At 27.0% G+C, this 15,884-nt stretch overlaps 1 protein-coding gene across 4 annotated transcripts in view; it reads right to left on the bottom strand.

Annotated features, from left to right (window-relative positions):
- Positions 1 to 15,884, bottom strand: part of LOC107454627 (guanine nucleotide exchange factor DBS) — a 116,455-nt gene that overhangs the window by 20,647 nt on the left and 79,924 nt on the right. For all 4 annotated transcript variants that reach the window (XM_016071876.4, XM_016071888.3, XM_016071882.4 and 1 more), the window contains 10 exons: positions 15,484 to 15,574; positions 12,565 to 12,678; positions 12,362 to 12,478; positions 10,338 to 10,612; positions 9,385 to 9,499; positions 6,126 to 6,245; positions 4,547 to 4,738; positions 1,909 to 2,115; positions 638 to 823; positions 296 to 420 (listed from right to left, as the gene is read on the bottom strand). In XM_016071876.4, the coding sequence (XP_015927362.1) occupies positions 296 to 420; positions 638 to 823; positions 1,909 to 2,115; positions 4,547 to 4,738; positions 6,126 to 6,245; positions 9,385 to 9,499; positions 10,338 to 10,612; positions 12,362 to 12,478; positions 12,565 to 12,678; positions 15,484 to 15,574 (1,542 nt within the window). The remainder of the gene's footprint in view (positions 1 to 295; positions 421 to 637; positions 824 to 1,908; positions 2,116 to 4,546; positions 4,739 to 6,125; positions 6,246 to 9,384; positions 9,500 to 10,337; positions 10,613 to 12,361; positions 12,479 to 12,564; positions 12,679 to 15,483; positions 15,575 to 15,884) is intronic.

A 15,884-nucleotide genomic window follows, 5' to 3' on the forward strand; every position in this document is an offset into this window, starting at 1 on the left:
CAAAGGAAGATTAGGATGAAACCAAATTAAAAAGTTATTTATTATCCCATTTAACAGCTGTTTTTGGAATCAACATGAAAAATATGTCTCCTTTTTAATTATTTGATTTTGATTGAATTCTGAGAATTAGATGAGGTTGAAGGCGAGATATACTGGTTGGAAAAAAATCAAGTATAAGAACATTTGTAGTTCTTAAATGAGGAAGAAAAATCACTTAGATTAATATGTGTGCAATATGGTTGGCTTTTTGTCACAAAATTTTGAATAGTTTCAGAGCAATAAATTTATATCTTACCATTGTTTCAACTTTAATACATCAGCACTATTACGTTGAGAAGGAGGATTAGAATCACTTCGAATAGGATAAAAGTATGGAGCTTCTTCAGCCTCATTCTCTTCAAAACAAATCTCAATAGTAGTCTAAAAAGTTATAAAAATGTAAAATAACACTCAATAAAATGTATTAATAATGCTGTTTCGAAACAATGCATATCAAATGATTCTTCGCAAAAACAGTTCATTACATCAACTATTTGCAAATGCCATACAACAATAGATGAATTTTAAATGCATCAAATGTAATAAAGATAGTTACGAATTAATGAACAAGTGAAAAATAAAATATAAATAAATAAACCTTTGAGCCTTTCTTATGAAGTTTTCGATCACCATCTGGTGAGGGCCTACGCAATTGAACATGAGAAGGCACTTTAGGCTCAGGAACAACAGCTTGGACAGGTCGTACTGGTTTAGCAGCTAACTTTTCTAAACTAGCTTTGCGCTTTTCACACACTGTTTTCATATCTTCTAAACGTTTTAGGACCTAAATAATAATTTTCATAATTGAATAAATTAGTAATTTGATCACATTCATAACACAAATATTATATTTAATTGAAATAAATCTCATAATAATAGCTAAGCAGTATGGAAAATAATTATTTAAATTTTTTTTAACTAATTTATAATTACAGATTCATAATGATAAAAAACTAAAACAGAAATTTAAATAAAAAAAAAGTCTTTTACTCTTAACATAACTTTAACTAGTCTTAACTTTTTTCTTAACTTTTACATATCTATAACTCAAAAATTAATAGGTACCAAAATACGCTGAAAACAATTTTAAACACAAATAAAATCATTTAGAAATAGCAATACAAAATTTCTATTTTGAAATTACATAAAACTAACAAATATTTAAATAATAAATAAATAAAATAAAATAAAAATTTTGCTACGGATTAGCCTGAATTGGATTTGTACATGGTTAAAATACAAATTTAGTTAATAAATTATTTAATAATTATAATATACAACAATTAACTCAATGATTTTAAATAGAATTTAATTACATTAGTTGGATATCCATTGTTTTTTTATTATCAATTTTGGAAGAGTTCATCTATTTCTTTTTTTTTTTTTTTGATAAATTAACATTACTATGATTCTTTTAATTATACTCATTTGATTAAAAATTGTAAAAATTTAAATAAATATTTTCAGTGTAATCTTTTTATCTCTCCCTCTCTCTCTCACTCACTCACTCGCACGCACGCACACACACAAATATATATATATATATTTATATATATATACAGGGTGATTCTAAAAAGATGGGCAATATTTTAGGAAGTGATGGTACACACCCAAGCAAACAATTTTTATCAAAGAATGCATGGTCGAAAACAAAACGCAAAGGTGCTGACTCATTTGGAAAGTTGTTTGNTGTCTTTTGTGTATGTATCTATCTATATATATATATATATATATATATAGATAGATACATATATATATACATATATATATATATATATAGAACAAAATAATATATATAAAGAACAAAATAAAATGCTCTGTATTAAAAAAAAAGCCCAATAAAAATAGTACATATATTTAATATATTACCTGTTGCACAAGTACTCTTGTTTCTGGCGAAATAGCACCTTTAAGAATAGGATGGTTTTCTAATTCTTCACTGATTTGAAGATCAGAACCTTTCTGCAAAAACTCTTCTACATTTTTTAAGGCTCTTGCAGCAAACTCATGGCAAGTGCACTTTTCAATCTGATGAGAGGCTAAGAATTCAACACCTTCCGTACACCATTTGTTTGCCTTTGAAAATAAAATAAAAATTCAAATAAATAATAAGGATAATATTAATAAATAATATATTTAAAATTTGGAGAGACTTAATGAGATAATTGTTTTGATAAACTGAATATTTTAGAACTTTTGATTGTTTTAATTATTATGCAATGAAAATTTATTACATTCAGCTTAAAGTAAGATAGTTATAACAAACACAATTGTAACATTATGTATATTATAACTCGCATTATAACAAATATAATAAAGCTTAAAAAAATAATTTATAAGATTACTGCATTAAGCCTTACGATTTAGAACTTATTTTGAATATGAGTTCTCTACTCTCTTTTATTATATATAATTTTTGCATGAACTTAACTTTTTTTCGCGATGAAAAACTATGCGTTCTCTGGGATACGTAATAACTTTTTGTGTACCCTCTGATTTTTAGTGTCTTTGCTTCATTATAACACACAAGCATTATAACAAACAACAGCATTTAAAATTCTTTTCTCATGTCTTTTAGATTCTAATCGTGAGGAGAACTGTGCATACATTTAGGACTTTAAAATTATATATCTAACTTTATAACTGACCTATACTCACTAGTATAAATGTGAATTTTTTAAAAAATGCAAATTTCATAACAGAAATTAAAGAGATTGTAAGTAAAACATTATTTTTGCCATAATATTAAAATCAAGTGTTTTTTTAAAATCTATTTTTGAACGTCATTTTACTTAAGAAACTTGAAATTATATAATTGTTTCAAATATGCTATAAGACAAATTCTAAATAAGTGGAATTGATTTAACTTTTACAATAAACATGGAAGGTGCTCACTAAGATGAATGAAACCTAATCTAACAGTCATGAATAACGATAACAAACACATTACAGTTATAAAAATTGCTGCTAAAAAGCGTTTTCTCTTACATCAAATGAACTACAATTTAGCATTCCACATAAAAGCTCTTTATCAAAATGATTTTCAATAAATATGATGATAGATTAATAGAAGTGAAATTATTCAAAAGTAAAATATAAAATAGCATTCACATAATACAGCTGTTTCAAAATAATAAGCTTTTAGAATAAGAATGGATTGATGAAAAAACACCCATAACAATAGCGTATAACTAAAAAAATAAATAAATATAAAATGGAAATACAGTTCATGCATTATAAGTTAAGTAAAATATAAAATCCAATTAAATTTAAAGTACAAAAATATAGTAATGTACTTTTATGTTAATGTACAGTGCTTAAAAGAAAAGGATCACTCAGATTAATTTTGTTCTTCACTAGTTCTAGGGTGACCTAAAAATTTTTTTAATTCGTGTATTTTTATTCGTGTATTATTAGTTACAAAATCATGCAATTCTATATCATCAAAATATGGAAGGCGGTAGACAAAATCAGGAAAATATTGTTCCAACAGTTTAGTTAGAAAAGCAGCCTTAAGTTAGGACTGCTTTCCTGAAAGCTTAAAATAGAAAATTTGAATTAAATCTATCAAATATTCAATCTATCAATATAAATCTATTAAAAAATCAAAATCTATCAAATGAATTCTAATTTTAAAAAAGTCGTATTTTTAAAATACGATTTCTCAGGAGCTATTTGACCCATTTTGCATTTCGCCATATAATATTACATTCTCTAAAATGATGTAAAAATTTTTATACCTTATAATTCAAAAATTTTCAACTCTTAAATATAATAATAAACAATAAACAACTATTAAAAATTACTTTTTGTATGAAATTATGTTAGGACAAATTAATTTTATAATTGCATGCAAAATCTTTTCAATTTGCTCGAAAAGTTCTCAAGATATAGTGAAATACGCAAAAAATAACTTTAAGGGGTCCAAACCTTCATACCTTTTCTACTTTGGAACTGCTATACATATTCTTAGTAAATAAATGCAATTCGATGTACTTTGCCTTTTAATTAGGACAAATGGGTATTGTTATTAAGCTATAAAATAACTAATTGTTAAATGACATAAAAATTAAATTCAATGCAACCCTTCAATATGTTTAATAATTTTTTAAAGAAAAGAAAAAGAAAAGTTGGAGCACCTTTACACTAAATTTCCACTTAAACTGGAGAATATATAAAAAGAAATATTTTGTTTTATTTAAATAAACATGCAATTCAAATACACAATTATGTTAATACAGTAAAAAGTCGAAAAAGTGCCCAAAAAATATACTTGGCACAAACAGAACAAGACATCATTCAAATCCAATGAATACGTCTAAATGAATATTTATTGATGCATTAGAAATTAAAAATAGTATAACATGCAGCATTTAATTGAGAACACATATAAAGAACACACACAGCAGCTTGACAAAAGATATACCACACGCTCATCCATGCAAACTTTAAAATTCTTCTTTTCCCTTCGGCAAAGAAAAATGGTTAGATAGTAAAATCAAAATACCTTTTCTATTTTTTCATGCAGATCACAATATTTCCTAAGCATGTCAAGCTTATGATGAAGCTGCTGTTTGAAGTCACCTACCATCTTCTCAAGTTCTACACACTTCGGAGCAATGGAATCAACACCATAGTGATTATCACCAATGAGCTTCTCACCCATCTCTTTCAACTCTATCGCTTTATTTAACTCAACCTAAAACATACAGAAATGTATATAAAACAATAAAATTAAAAAAAGAGAACTGCATAAAAATAAGCAATATGAAGAAATTTTTATTTTTATATTAAACAGTTGATGATAGAATTCAAATCATTAAAACCGGCAATTTGAATCTCTTCAGGGTGCATAGCTAGATTTTTAAACAAAAAATAAGCATTTTATAAGCACTCAAAAAATATTTTCAATCACTTTTCAAAAAAACATCACAATTAGGATCTGTGCCATTTTATAAAAAAAAAAATTATCTATCGTTTAAAGTTCTTAATTTATAAACACAAAATCAATAAAATTAAAAAAAAAAAATTTTTGCAAAACTTTTGCATAATTATGATAAAATAATCAGTTTTTGAGAAATATGGCAGAGAAAATTTTAAAAATCATGCATTTTTTGTAATTTAGAATGACAATCGATACAGCAAAGAAAAAATCTCTTTTTAAAAGATAAAAAATAAGCACTTTTTACAAACCCTGAATAAAAAAAAGCACCTTTAAGGGCTTTTAAAAAACGTATATCAAAAATAAGCATCTTTAAGCACTTTTCAAAAACGCTACAAACCCTGCTCTTTGTATTTTTGTTTTTAAAATAATTTATTCATGTAAGACTTTAATTGTTATTGCACTAAGTCCTTCAATTATTAACTGAGGCAGCACTTTAAACTTTTGTAGGCTTTCATAAAGAATCGAAAGTTTTTATTTTGGAACACCCTCTTCCTCTATGGAGTTTGACTTGGGAAAAATCAAAAAGTGGCAGCTAAGGTTTTTCGAGGTTACTAAAAAATTTTTACATTTTGCTCCTACTTGAGCATTACATTCCTTAAACTTTTTGCACTTATATACATTTCCGTTAAGTTTTGGTATATACTAATGAACTAAAAAACCTATATTTTTCTTACTTTTTTTGCTACCATTTATAAAAGAATTTTCCCCATCCTAACAAGCTTGACGACCAAACCAAGTCTATTCATGACAATTTCAGTCTGGTTTAAGACTAGAGTCTAGTTAACACACTTTTGTACTTGATCAGATGACCAGAAGGGTTAATTGGTAATGCTGTGCTGCTTAAACAACTAAACACTTAAATGAGCTCAAGTAACTATAACAGTTTTCTGAACTTAAAATATAATAAGAACACATTTAAACATGTGAGGTTTAAAAATTTGAAATCAAACAGCATACAATGGAGAAAAAAAAGCTCAAAATATTTTAAAGTTTTCTATTTTTATAAATTTTTAAAAAGAAAATTATATTTTAAGTAAATTTCACATGGTTTCATGAAAAAATTATTATTCATTATTATTTTTTCAGATAAGTATTACAAAAAGAATAAAAGTTAAAGGATCAAGGGGGGAAAAAAGTATACCTGAGCACTTTGATCAAATTCTTCAACATTTCTTAAAACTTCTTGAACTTGTGAAGCTGAGTCAGCAGAAATCGGCATGTCAGCTAATTTATCAATGCAAGATGATAAGACACTTTGGATCTAAAAAGGAAAAGATCTTCCGAGTTAAAGCCTTTTCAAAAGCAGAGCAAAAAGGTGTACCACTAAGTTAATTTATAAAAAAGAAAATAGTCAATTCTTGCATCCTACACCATTTATACTACTTGGCTTCAGTATTCAGCATTAATTTTTTGAGGTAATAAGTGATAGTAAGACATTTAGATTTTAAAAAAAATGTCATGAAAAATTAAATAAAAAATTCCGATTATTTCATCAGAGCAAATCTGCAGTGGCTTTAGTATATATATGGCAAAACCTGTTTTAAAATATTTTAACACTTTACATAAATTTTCAAACTCAAATACCTTAAAATTAATAGATATGCAATCAAATAAAGACAATATAAACAAGGTCTTTTCCATAAGCACCTGGACTATAGTTTGTTAAACCAACAAAAACAAAGCTTGCAGTGTAGGGTTTAGTGATTTTTTTAAGTATTACCCTAGAGCAGAGTTTCTTAAACTGTGGGTCCCAACCTCGATTTGGTTGCAGGACCTATTGCATGGGTCATCAGACATTTGAACAATTTCGATATTTCTTTAACTTATAATAATTTAACAATTACCAAATATTTTTGTACAATGTATGGGAAAAAAAATAAAGATAAGACAATGAAGACAAAGAAAAAAGGATTTCATTTCGATTTTCATTTTTACATTTCAATTCATTTATATTAAAACATTTCGATTTATTTTTAAACATTTCAATTATTTTTATTATTTCATTTTTTTTATCGATTCATTTTTATCATTGTATTATATTTTTTTTCAAGCTTTTTTGCTTACTTAAAAATTTTCACATTGTTCTATGTTTTAAAATTAAAGAGTTTAAAACTAGTATATTACAATACAAGTAAAGTAACTGACAGTTATACTCAAGATATCTGATTTACAAATAGTTATTTTATGGGGTCCCATAAAATTTTCGTAAATAGCATGAGGTTCCTACCCCACACCAAAGAGTACAAGAAACCCTGACCTGAAGTGCTTGCTCGATTTTTTTAAGACCGTAGCACCACTCAGGCAGTACCACAATGTTAAAGAATTAGAAAGAATCATCTGATCTTATTTTGAAACAAAATAGAAGAAAAAGTTTATCAACATTACTGCCACAAATTTTGTCTAAGTTTAAGGATTCTCAGTTGGAAACAATCTGTAAAAGAAAACATGTGCTTCAAGAGGAATCAATGAATAGCATATAGATTCGGGATTTCCAACTGGCGGCCCGGGGGCCGCATCCGGCCCGCGAAGCCTTTTTTTGGGGCCCGCGAACTGTCATTATTTTGTGGACAATTTTCGTAAAAAATCTATATGCATTTAAAATACTTTTCTCGCTAATAAAAACCTAATTTCTTCGTTTCTGTGAAATTTAACATACCAACGGTGCAAAAAAAGTTATTTCTCAGGTTTTGCATCCAAGAAAATATTTATTAAAATACAAAAACAATCGTGATCTCTTTTTATCAAATCTAAATCTTTTTTTCATTTCATTTTATTTTTGTATTTGGTGAATATAATTTAGTATGTGCGTATCAGAAATTTTCTCGTAGAAATTCTCCGATTTAACTTTTTGAAACCACTCATTTTGGACGAAAATATTTACACACACATTTGTAAATTTTAAATGAAAATATCTATTCACTTTTGGTTGCTGCAGACAAACCTCAATTTTCTGATTGAACATTTTGTGAGTTACTATGCAAGTTTTAATACCAACCTTTTTAAAGTTTTATATCTTAACAATTAGATATCTGTTGCACATTAATTGTTTAATACATAGGTGCGCATTAAAGTTATTATAGCCCGAATTTTTATTTTTTATTTAATATTTTTTAAAATATTATTAATAACAATTAAATATTTTTAAAAATCTACTTCTTATTTTAATTTGTTATTCAATACTTTTGTTTTGTACAATTTGGTAAAAATCTGACAGTGATATTTAATGTTCCTTCAAACATAAAAGAGTCCTATTTAAAATTTTGATTAAGTTGCGGCCCGCCATTTGATTTGTGTTTTTAATTGTGGCCCCCGGTCTCATGTAAGTTGGAAACCCCTGATACAGATGAAGGAATGGCACAATCACTTCAAAGATCACTGTAATGCAGATTGCCATGGACTACCTGCACATCATACCAAAAAGGTATTTCTTGTGTTACTTTCATAGGTGGCAAAAGAGCCGCGATAGCTCAGGGGATAGAGCGTTCACCTTCCAACGAGGAGAACCGGGTTCGAATCCCAGTCGATACGAATTCCGCATCTGATTTGCACCAAACCACAGTGCTGATGTGAAATATCCTAAGTGGTAGACAGATCATGGGTTAAAGCCCTTGCCGTCAGGGTAACCGTGGTAGGCTCTCTTGGTCTTCCTCTCCATGTAACGCAAATACGGGTTAGCTCCATCAAAAAGTCCTCCACGAAGGCAAATCTCTTCCAATACTCGATCCAGGAGTTCCCTTGTCTTCTGGATTGGGTTCAAAATTACAAGGCTACAGGAGTTGAACATTAGTAGTTGTAAAACCATAAAATTGGGTCGGCTGTTCAACGACGGTTATAAAATAAAATAATTGTATTTTAATAAACATTGGTTTTAAATGTAAATGAAAAAACAAAAAACATGACAAGGGAACATAAATATATATTTTTTCATATTTTTCAGTAAATATCTCAAACATTTATAAAAACTTAAGCAAAAAATTTGATATACAAAATAAAATGCATTAAATTTCTTTGATAGATGTTTTTCTGTATGATATATAATAAAGGAAAAGCGTTAAGAAATAAAAATGAGCTTTTCCTAACTTTTATGCTGTGAAAATTAAGTACAGTTCAGAGACGAATTAAAAAATGGCCTCATTAGAAAAGCAGTATTATCTAGACCCTTGTCAAATTTTAAAACTAATTTTTTTAACATTATTTTAAAAGAAAAATAAATAGCATTTTGTAAACAAATAATAAAATTCAGTGATAAAAAGAAATATGTACCAAGATATACGCAATTATTGACAAACATACATACTTCCTGTATGAAAAAAGTAAGTTTCTTCCATTTGAAAATACTTCATTAACAAAAAAGAAAATTAATTAAACTTACAAATAATTATGACATAAATTATTATCACCTCTTTGAAATCCTGTTCAAAATGCCGCAGTTCTAAACACTTTTGAAGTTTTTCTTTATGATCTTCCCAGAAAGAATCGAAATTCTTTGCTGTCTCATCTAATTGTATTAATAATCTGCAATAAAAAAATGGATGAGTATTTCCATATAATTTATAAAAAAAAACTATAGTAATTTTTGAAAAAAACAGTGCATATAATCAAATTTATAAAAAGCGTGGCAACAGAGAATTTGAAAAATCAAAAGTAATGGATCAACAACCAAAAGATTTTTTAATTATACCAATTATTGATCAGATTTTTTAACAAGACTAAGTTAAAGTATTATAACTTTTACTAAGTTTATGTATTATTTCAATATAAATAATTTTTTTACACAACAAGGTTTTTTACACAACATTTTATCATTTCATAAGATGTTGGAGCCTAGTTTAGTATGAATTTATTTATATAGTTTAACTGCCTGAAACTAACAGGAACTTATTTCTTTAAACTTGTTAAAATCAATCAATTATTCAATCTAAATGAAGCTGTATTTATAACCACATCTTACAGTAATAATGAAAAGTAAAAATTCCCTCTAAAACGTAATAATATATAATAGACCTTAATAATTAAATTTAAAGGCAGAAAATTTGATCTTAAAACACAGTTAAAAATTTTGATATCTATTGGGTGTATAAAGATAAAAAATATTACTAAAAAATTATAAAATTACATTATAATTATAAGAAACTATTAATATAAAGTTGTCAATTTAAATCTTTTTTTTTTTTTTTCTATTTGAGATCTGATGCAATATGCAACATTTGTGCTCAGCATAACAATGTGTCAATAAAATTAAAATAGTTACAAACATTTATAAAATAATACAGAAATTTTTTTATTGCAAAATAGTAGCTTTGCATGCTTAAAATATTTCCAACAAACAAATTATAAATATTTTAAAATATACCTTTCTACAGTAGCCACATTGATCAACTTATCAGGACAGAGATCAAGAGATGCATCTTCTTCTGAGGGACGTCGAATACAGCTTAATAGCGTTTCTCCATGTCGGATTGCACTTTGAATATCATCTTTCAATTCTTGCTGTTCTTTTGAATGTTCTTCTAGCAGGATTGTTGTTGTTTCAACATCATTTGGCAGAGTACTCGACTGCCACTGAATAATTGCATCTTGTAGAGTAATTGATATTTCTTTTGTATTAGCTGAGAATCTTTCAACAGCCTAAGTGGGAAAATTTTTATTGATCATTGTTCCTTTTTTATGCATTTCCTAATAATTGCAAAAATGAATTGCACAAAATAAACTATTTGGAGGTTTATTTAAATTTAGGTATTTATATAAGGAGGTTTATATAAAGTTATCTAAGCATGTAAATTAACAAAATAAGAAATCTAAATTTTTTCAGTTTACTACAGCTGTAAAAGAAAAGATAGGATTACACAATTTAACGTTTTCCAGATATCCTAACAATGGTTTTTGTAGCATATAGATAGGAACATAGGAATACACAATTTAACGTTTTACAGATATCCTAACAATGGTTTTTGTAGCATATAAATAAGAACGCTCATGAGTTATGATACATAAGTTCAATTATATAGTTATTACAGTTACCGACAAAAATAAATATAATGAAAAAGCAAAATAATCAAACATTGAATAATACAGTTTTTTAGGAAGGGGTATTTTATTTTAAGAAAAATCTATTGAATGACAAATAAGATTTCTGTTGACTTTCATGAATCGAAAAAAAAAAACTATTGTTTTCTTAGTTTTACTGCACATCAAACATACATAGATTAATTAACTATTGAAATAAAAAAAATTAGAGGTTGTCCTACTAGTATGTGGTCAAAGGGGAAGAAAGGTAGCAAATAATAAGCAAAATAACATCTAATATTCTAATTAATTCAAGTTATGTGGTTCAGAATCAGAAACTTAAGAGATTGGGAAGTTGGGGAGTGTGGTGCAGAGACTGAGTGAATACTATAACCATGTGCTCTTTGATCTAAATTGTAACGATGTAGTACACTATGTGCAAGTATTGTCTTAAGAACATTAAGAATGAATTACTAACCAACCCCAATAGCCTATTAGTATAGCTCTAGTGGAAGTTTAGCAATCAAATCAACGCATGTAAAAACAAAATGAAGAAAAATTTTCAGATCAATAAATAGTAATTGCTCCAATATTTAAGCTGAAAATAGTCAGATCGAAATGCATTAATTAAGTTTATAAAAAAAAAAGCACTGAAAGTCATTTCGTATCAACAGAAAAATCGTTCAACTAAGGGTAGATAAAGCTAAGATATTTGGTCCCCATGGTACCTAAAAATTTGTCTCCGGCTAAGTTTTTAGCATTTTAAATTCTCCCCTCATTTCCTACAGTACTAGTGTCTGAAAAATGAACATCAAGTTCTTTAACCTTTTTCTCAACAATTATTAAACTTAAGAAGAACAATAAAGGTATGTCCTGATCCAAATTCACCAGTAATGAAACAGTCATTGAAACTGCATACAATAATAAAAAATATTTTAATTTTTTGTCACATTCAATTTTAACTTTTCTTCATTATTTACATTAAATATAGCAATTGCTTTTTTTTTTTAAAAAATATATGTTTATCATAAGCACCTTTTCTACAACATGCTACTTTCAAAAAGGAACGTGTCAAAAAACGCACTTTGGCCAAGAAACTACCATAAAAACATAAATTCTGAATTTTGAAGGTTACAAGTAAGTTTGCAGGTTATCAACTATTGTAATTACAGAGAACTGACTGTAAAAATGGAAATAAGACACAATTCTTTTCCTATACCAGCTGCAAAATTACATTCAACTGACAAGAATAATCTATAATTAATTATGCCATAATATCAAATTAAAATATCTATAATTTGTAATGCCATAATATCTAAGTTAAATATCTATAATTAGTTATGCCAGTTTTATAAATTATTAAAAAAATACCGTTCTTTGTTGAATCCAACTATCATGATCATATGCAATGCTTCCTCCCAGATCATCGGTTAGCTGACTAATATCAATGTAAGAGTGAAGTTCTTCAACTGTTGTACAAACAATAACCTAAAAAGTATAAAAGAACAGTAATCTCTTTCCTTTTTTTTTTAGATTTGCAGTAACAGTTAGAAGAAAAGGTTGTAAAAATATACCTTGAATTTAAACTCTTCTTTAAAAAATTTATTACTGACACCAGATATTGCTTTTTGCAAGAAACCCACAGGCCTTAAAACAAAAACTAATTGTATCAAAGCTGGAAAAAAACCCTATAAGAAAAATATTCCCAAATTATTAAACTCATATGTTTAATTTTTGAATTATCATTACACAGAAAAACATAGAATAACAGAAATAAGTTTGATAAGTGAGGCAGTTCCACTCCTAAAAAAAGTGAAATAAGCTTCATTTTCATGTATAGAGCAGAAAAAAAGAACCAAAAAAAAAATTACCTACTCTGAATAATTTTTGATCTAATGATTGGATTTTCACGTTCAATCTTAATGGTTCAAGTGAGTGACCTCAAATATGCTCTTTAATAAGTGCAGACGATATTTTAAGTTATGAAATCAGACACAAAAACGTATTTTCTCTGAATAAACATAACTTTTTTGAAACGGATTTGGATTTCTGACCCCCAAAATAAAGTAGCTGCAATCTGGGAAATATGGTCCCAGTAGTTTGACCTGGAAAGCGATCGAAATGTTGGACCCCTTCATGATAATTTTACTTTTTGCACATTTCGCTATAGTTTAAAAACTTTTTAAGCAAATTGAAAAATTTTAGCACACAATTATAAAATTAATTTACCCAAAGATAATTCCTCGCAAAAAATAATTTTTAGAAAATACTTATTATTTTTTTAATAATGGTTGAAAAATTTTTGAATTGTAAGGTATACAATTTTTGCTTCATTTTAAAGAATATAATTTAAAAAACACAAATATAGTAATAATATAAGCAAAATACAAAATTGAACAAAATCTGTCGAATAGTTCCTGAGAAATCGAATTTTAAGTATCTAACTTTTTTCGTAACTTAAACTATTGCCTGTCCTTGTTAATTAGTTTATTTGGAGTCACCCCCTTGAGCCATTAAGATTGAGTACTTTTTATATTCTTCAGACATAATATTTTAATAATTATAAAATACATGACAATGTAAATTAACTATATTTAGATAAAATTCAAGTTTATCATTTCACACCTTAATGGTGTGGAACAAATTACAATTCTTAAAGGTGTGGAATTAAGTACTGAAGCTTGAAAAGTATTTAGATAGAAAATACCTATTCAATTCACTTTATTACAGGGTGTCTTAAAGTTTATGGCCAGTATGTTTAAACGAACTGTTTTCAGCTTTTGACTGTTTTAATGAGTGTAAAACAAAGAATTTTCATTATATTTATTGTAATTATTGTAAATCAAAATAATATCACATTATTTAATTAATATTGTAAGCACAAACATTTGCAAACATAGAACAAATCTAAATATTTTCATATCCAAAAATATCCTATTGTTCTTTTACTTCAGATTTGGTGATAATTGTTGCGATGCGGTCATGAACCTTACATATTTCTGTTGTAAAAAAATTTGAATTAAGAAAACTATTATTGTAAGTATGTTTGAAATTAATGAAAAAGTAATAAAATTATTAAAAGAAAACAGATCTGCATTTCAAATTTTTTTTTTTTTTTATCAATTGAAAAATCTGATCTGACTGCTAATTATTGAGCTTGATATGGTTTGAAATATTAAAGTGTCAGACCATCAAAAATAATAGAATGAGAGAACACTATAATAAGTATAACAATGTCGAATGTCAAAGATCTGCAGCTCTAATTGCACAGGAGTTATAAGGGGTATACATTATATATACATACATTATTTTGATATATACATTATTTTATAACTGTTATTGAACAGCCGGCCCAATTTTTGGGTTTATGACTAATAATGTTCAATGCCGTAGCTTTGTAATTTTGAACCTGATCCCTGGATCAAGTATCAGGAGAAATTTGCCTTTGCGGAGGACTTTTTGATGGAACTAACTCGCATTTGCGTTACATGGAGAGGGAAACATGAAAACCTCCCATGGTTAGCCTGGCTGCAAGGGGACTCTTAACCCATTACTCTTCCACTAAGGATATTTTACGTCAACACTGTGGTCGGTGCAAATCGGATGCGGAATTCGTATCTACCAGCCATCACTGGGTTTCCAATCTGGTTCATCTCATTGGAAGGCGAACGCTCTATTCTCTGAGCCATCACGACTCACATTATATATTTTAGTACTATTAAAAGACCTTTGCATGATGTAGGACAAATAGCTGTATGGACAAGAAATAATGTCAGATATCAAATCAAATGGTCAGGTACTTTTGAAAATGAAAATACTGTAGTTCATTTTAGTTTAGATTTGTACACATGATAATAAATAAATAACTTGTAAATTCAATTTGATTACAATAATAAATGAATGAAAATTACTTGCTTTTCACTAACTTAAAATGCCAAAAGCATAAATAATAAAAAATTAATCTTTATTAAGTGTTTAATAATAATACATATTTTATAAGTTGAAGTGTCTGATATCAATGATAAATTCTTTTTTAAACATTATCAACTTTACTATTACATAAAATAAAATTAATATAATTTTATAATTCTTTATTTGAAAATAAAATAATAAAAATGTTTGTTAATGTAGCTAACAAAAAATATGAAAAAATAGGGAAAATCATAAAATAAAATTATTGTAAAATATTTAAAATTTAAAAATAAAATTAATTAAAATCATTACATATTGATAAAATTATTGTGCTAATTATTTTTGCAAAGTAAAAAAAAATCATACATTTATATAATTACAGTGAATTTTTAACAGTAACTTTTTTACATTTACTGATTTTAAGAGAATGAACTTATTGTAAAGGTTCTAGCACATCACAAGTCAAATAGGGCAATATGAGAATTAGATCAAATTAAAAATATCTTTAAATTCCATTAGGTGAAAAATACATTAGTAAAAATATAATGGATTGAGCAAAATACTTTCTAAAGATTACTTACAGCAATTCTAAGTAAAACTGCTTTTACAGAGCTCCATTTATCATTTCTTCTATCGATAATAAGAACAAACCCTCTATCTGCATCTTGCATGCTGAAAGTATTCAATATTAACTTGAGTTACTAAAATTAATTATTAAGTTACAAAACATGACTGCAGTATGCATATTGGGATTGCTTATACAGGGCTTCTGTCCAGACCGAATTTACTACCATTTAGCGGTACCTTCACAAATTCAACTTTAGGAAAAACGGTAGTTTCACAAATTTAATTTTAGGAAAAAAAAAATACTTTTTCTTAAAATTTTATTTTTGTATTCCTTAAGAAATGATGTGTCCATATTCTTGCCATATTTTTGTGTTGGATTTTTAAATACAATTTTTAATTTTTCACAAATTATGTC

The sequence above is a fragment of the Parasteatoda tepidariorum genome, chromosome 2, assembly GCF_043381705.1.
Source record: "Parasteatoda tepidariorum isolate YZ-2023 chromosome 2, CAS_Ptep_4.0, whole genome shotgun sequence".
Taxonomy (NCBI): Eukaryota; Metazoa; Arthropoda; class Arachnida; order Araneae; family Theridiidae; genus Parasteatoda; species Parasteatoda tepidariorum.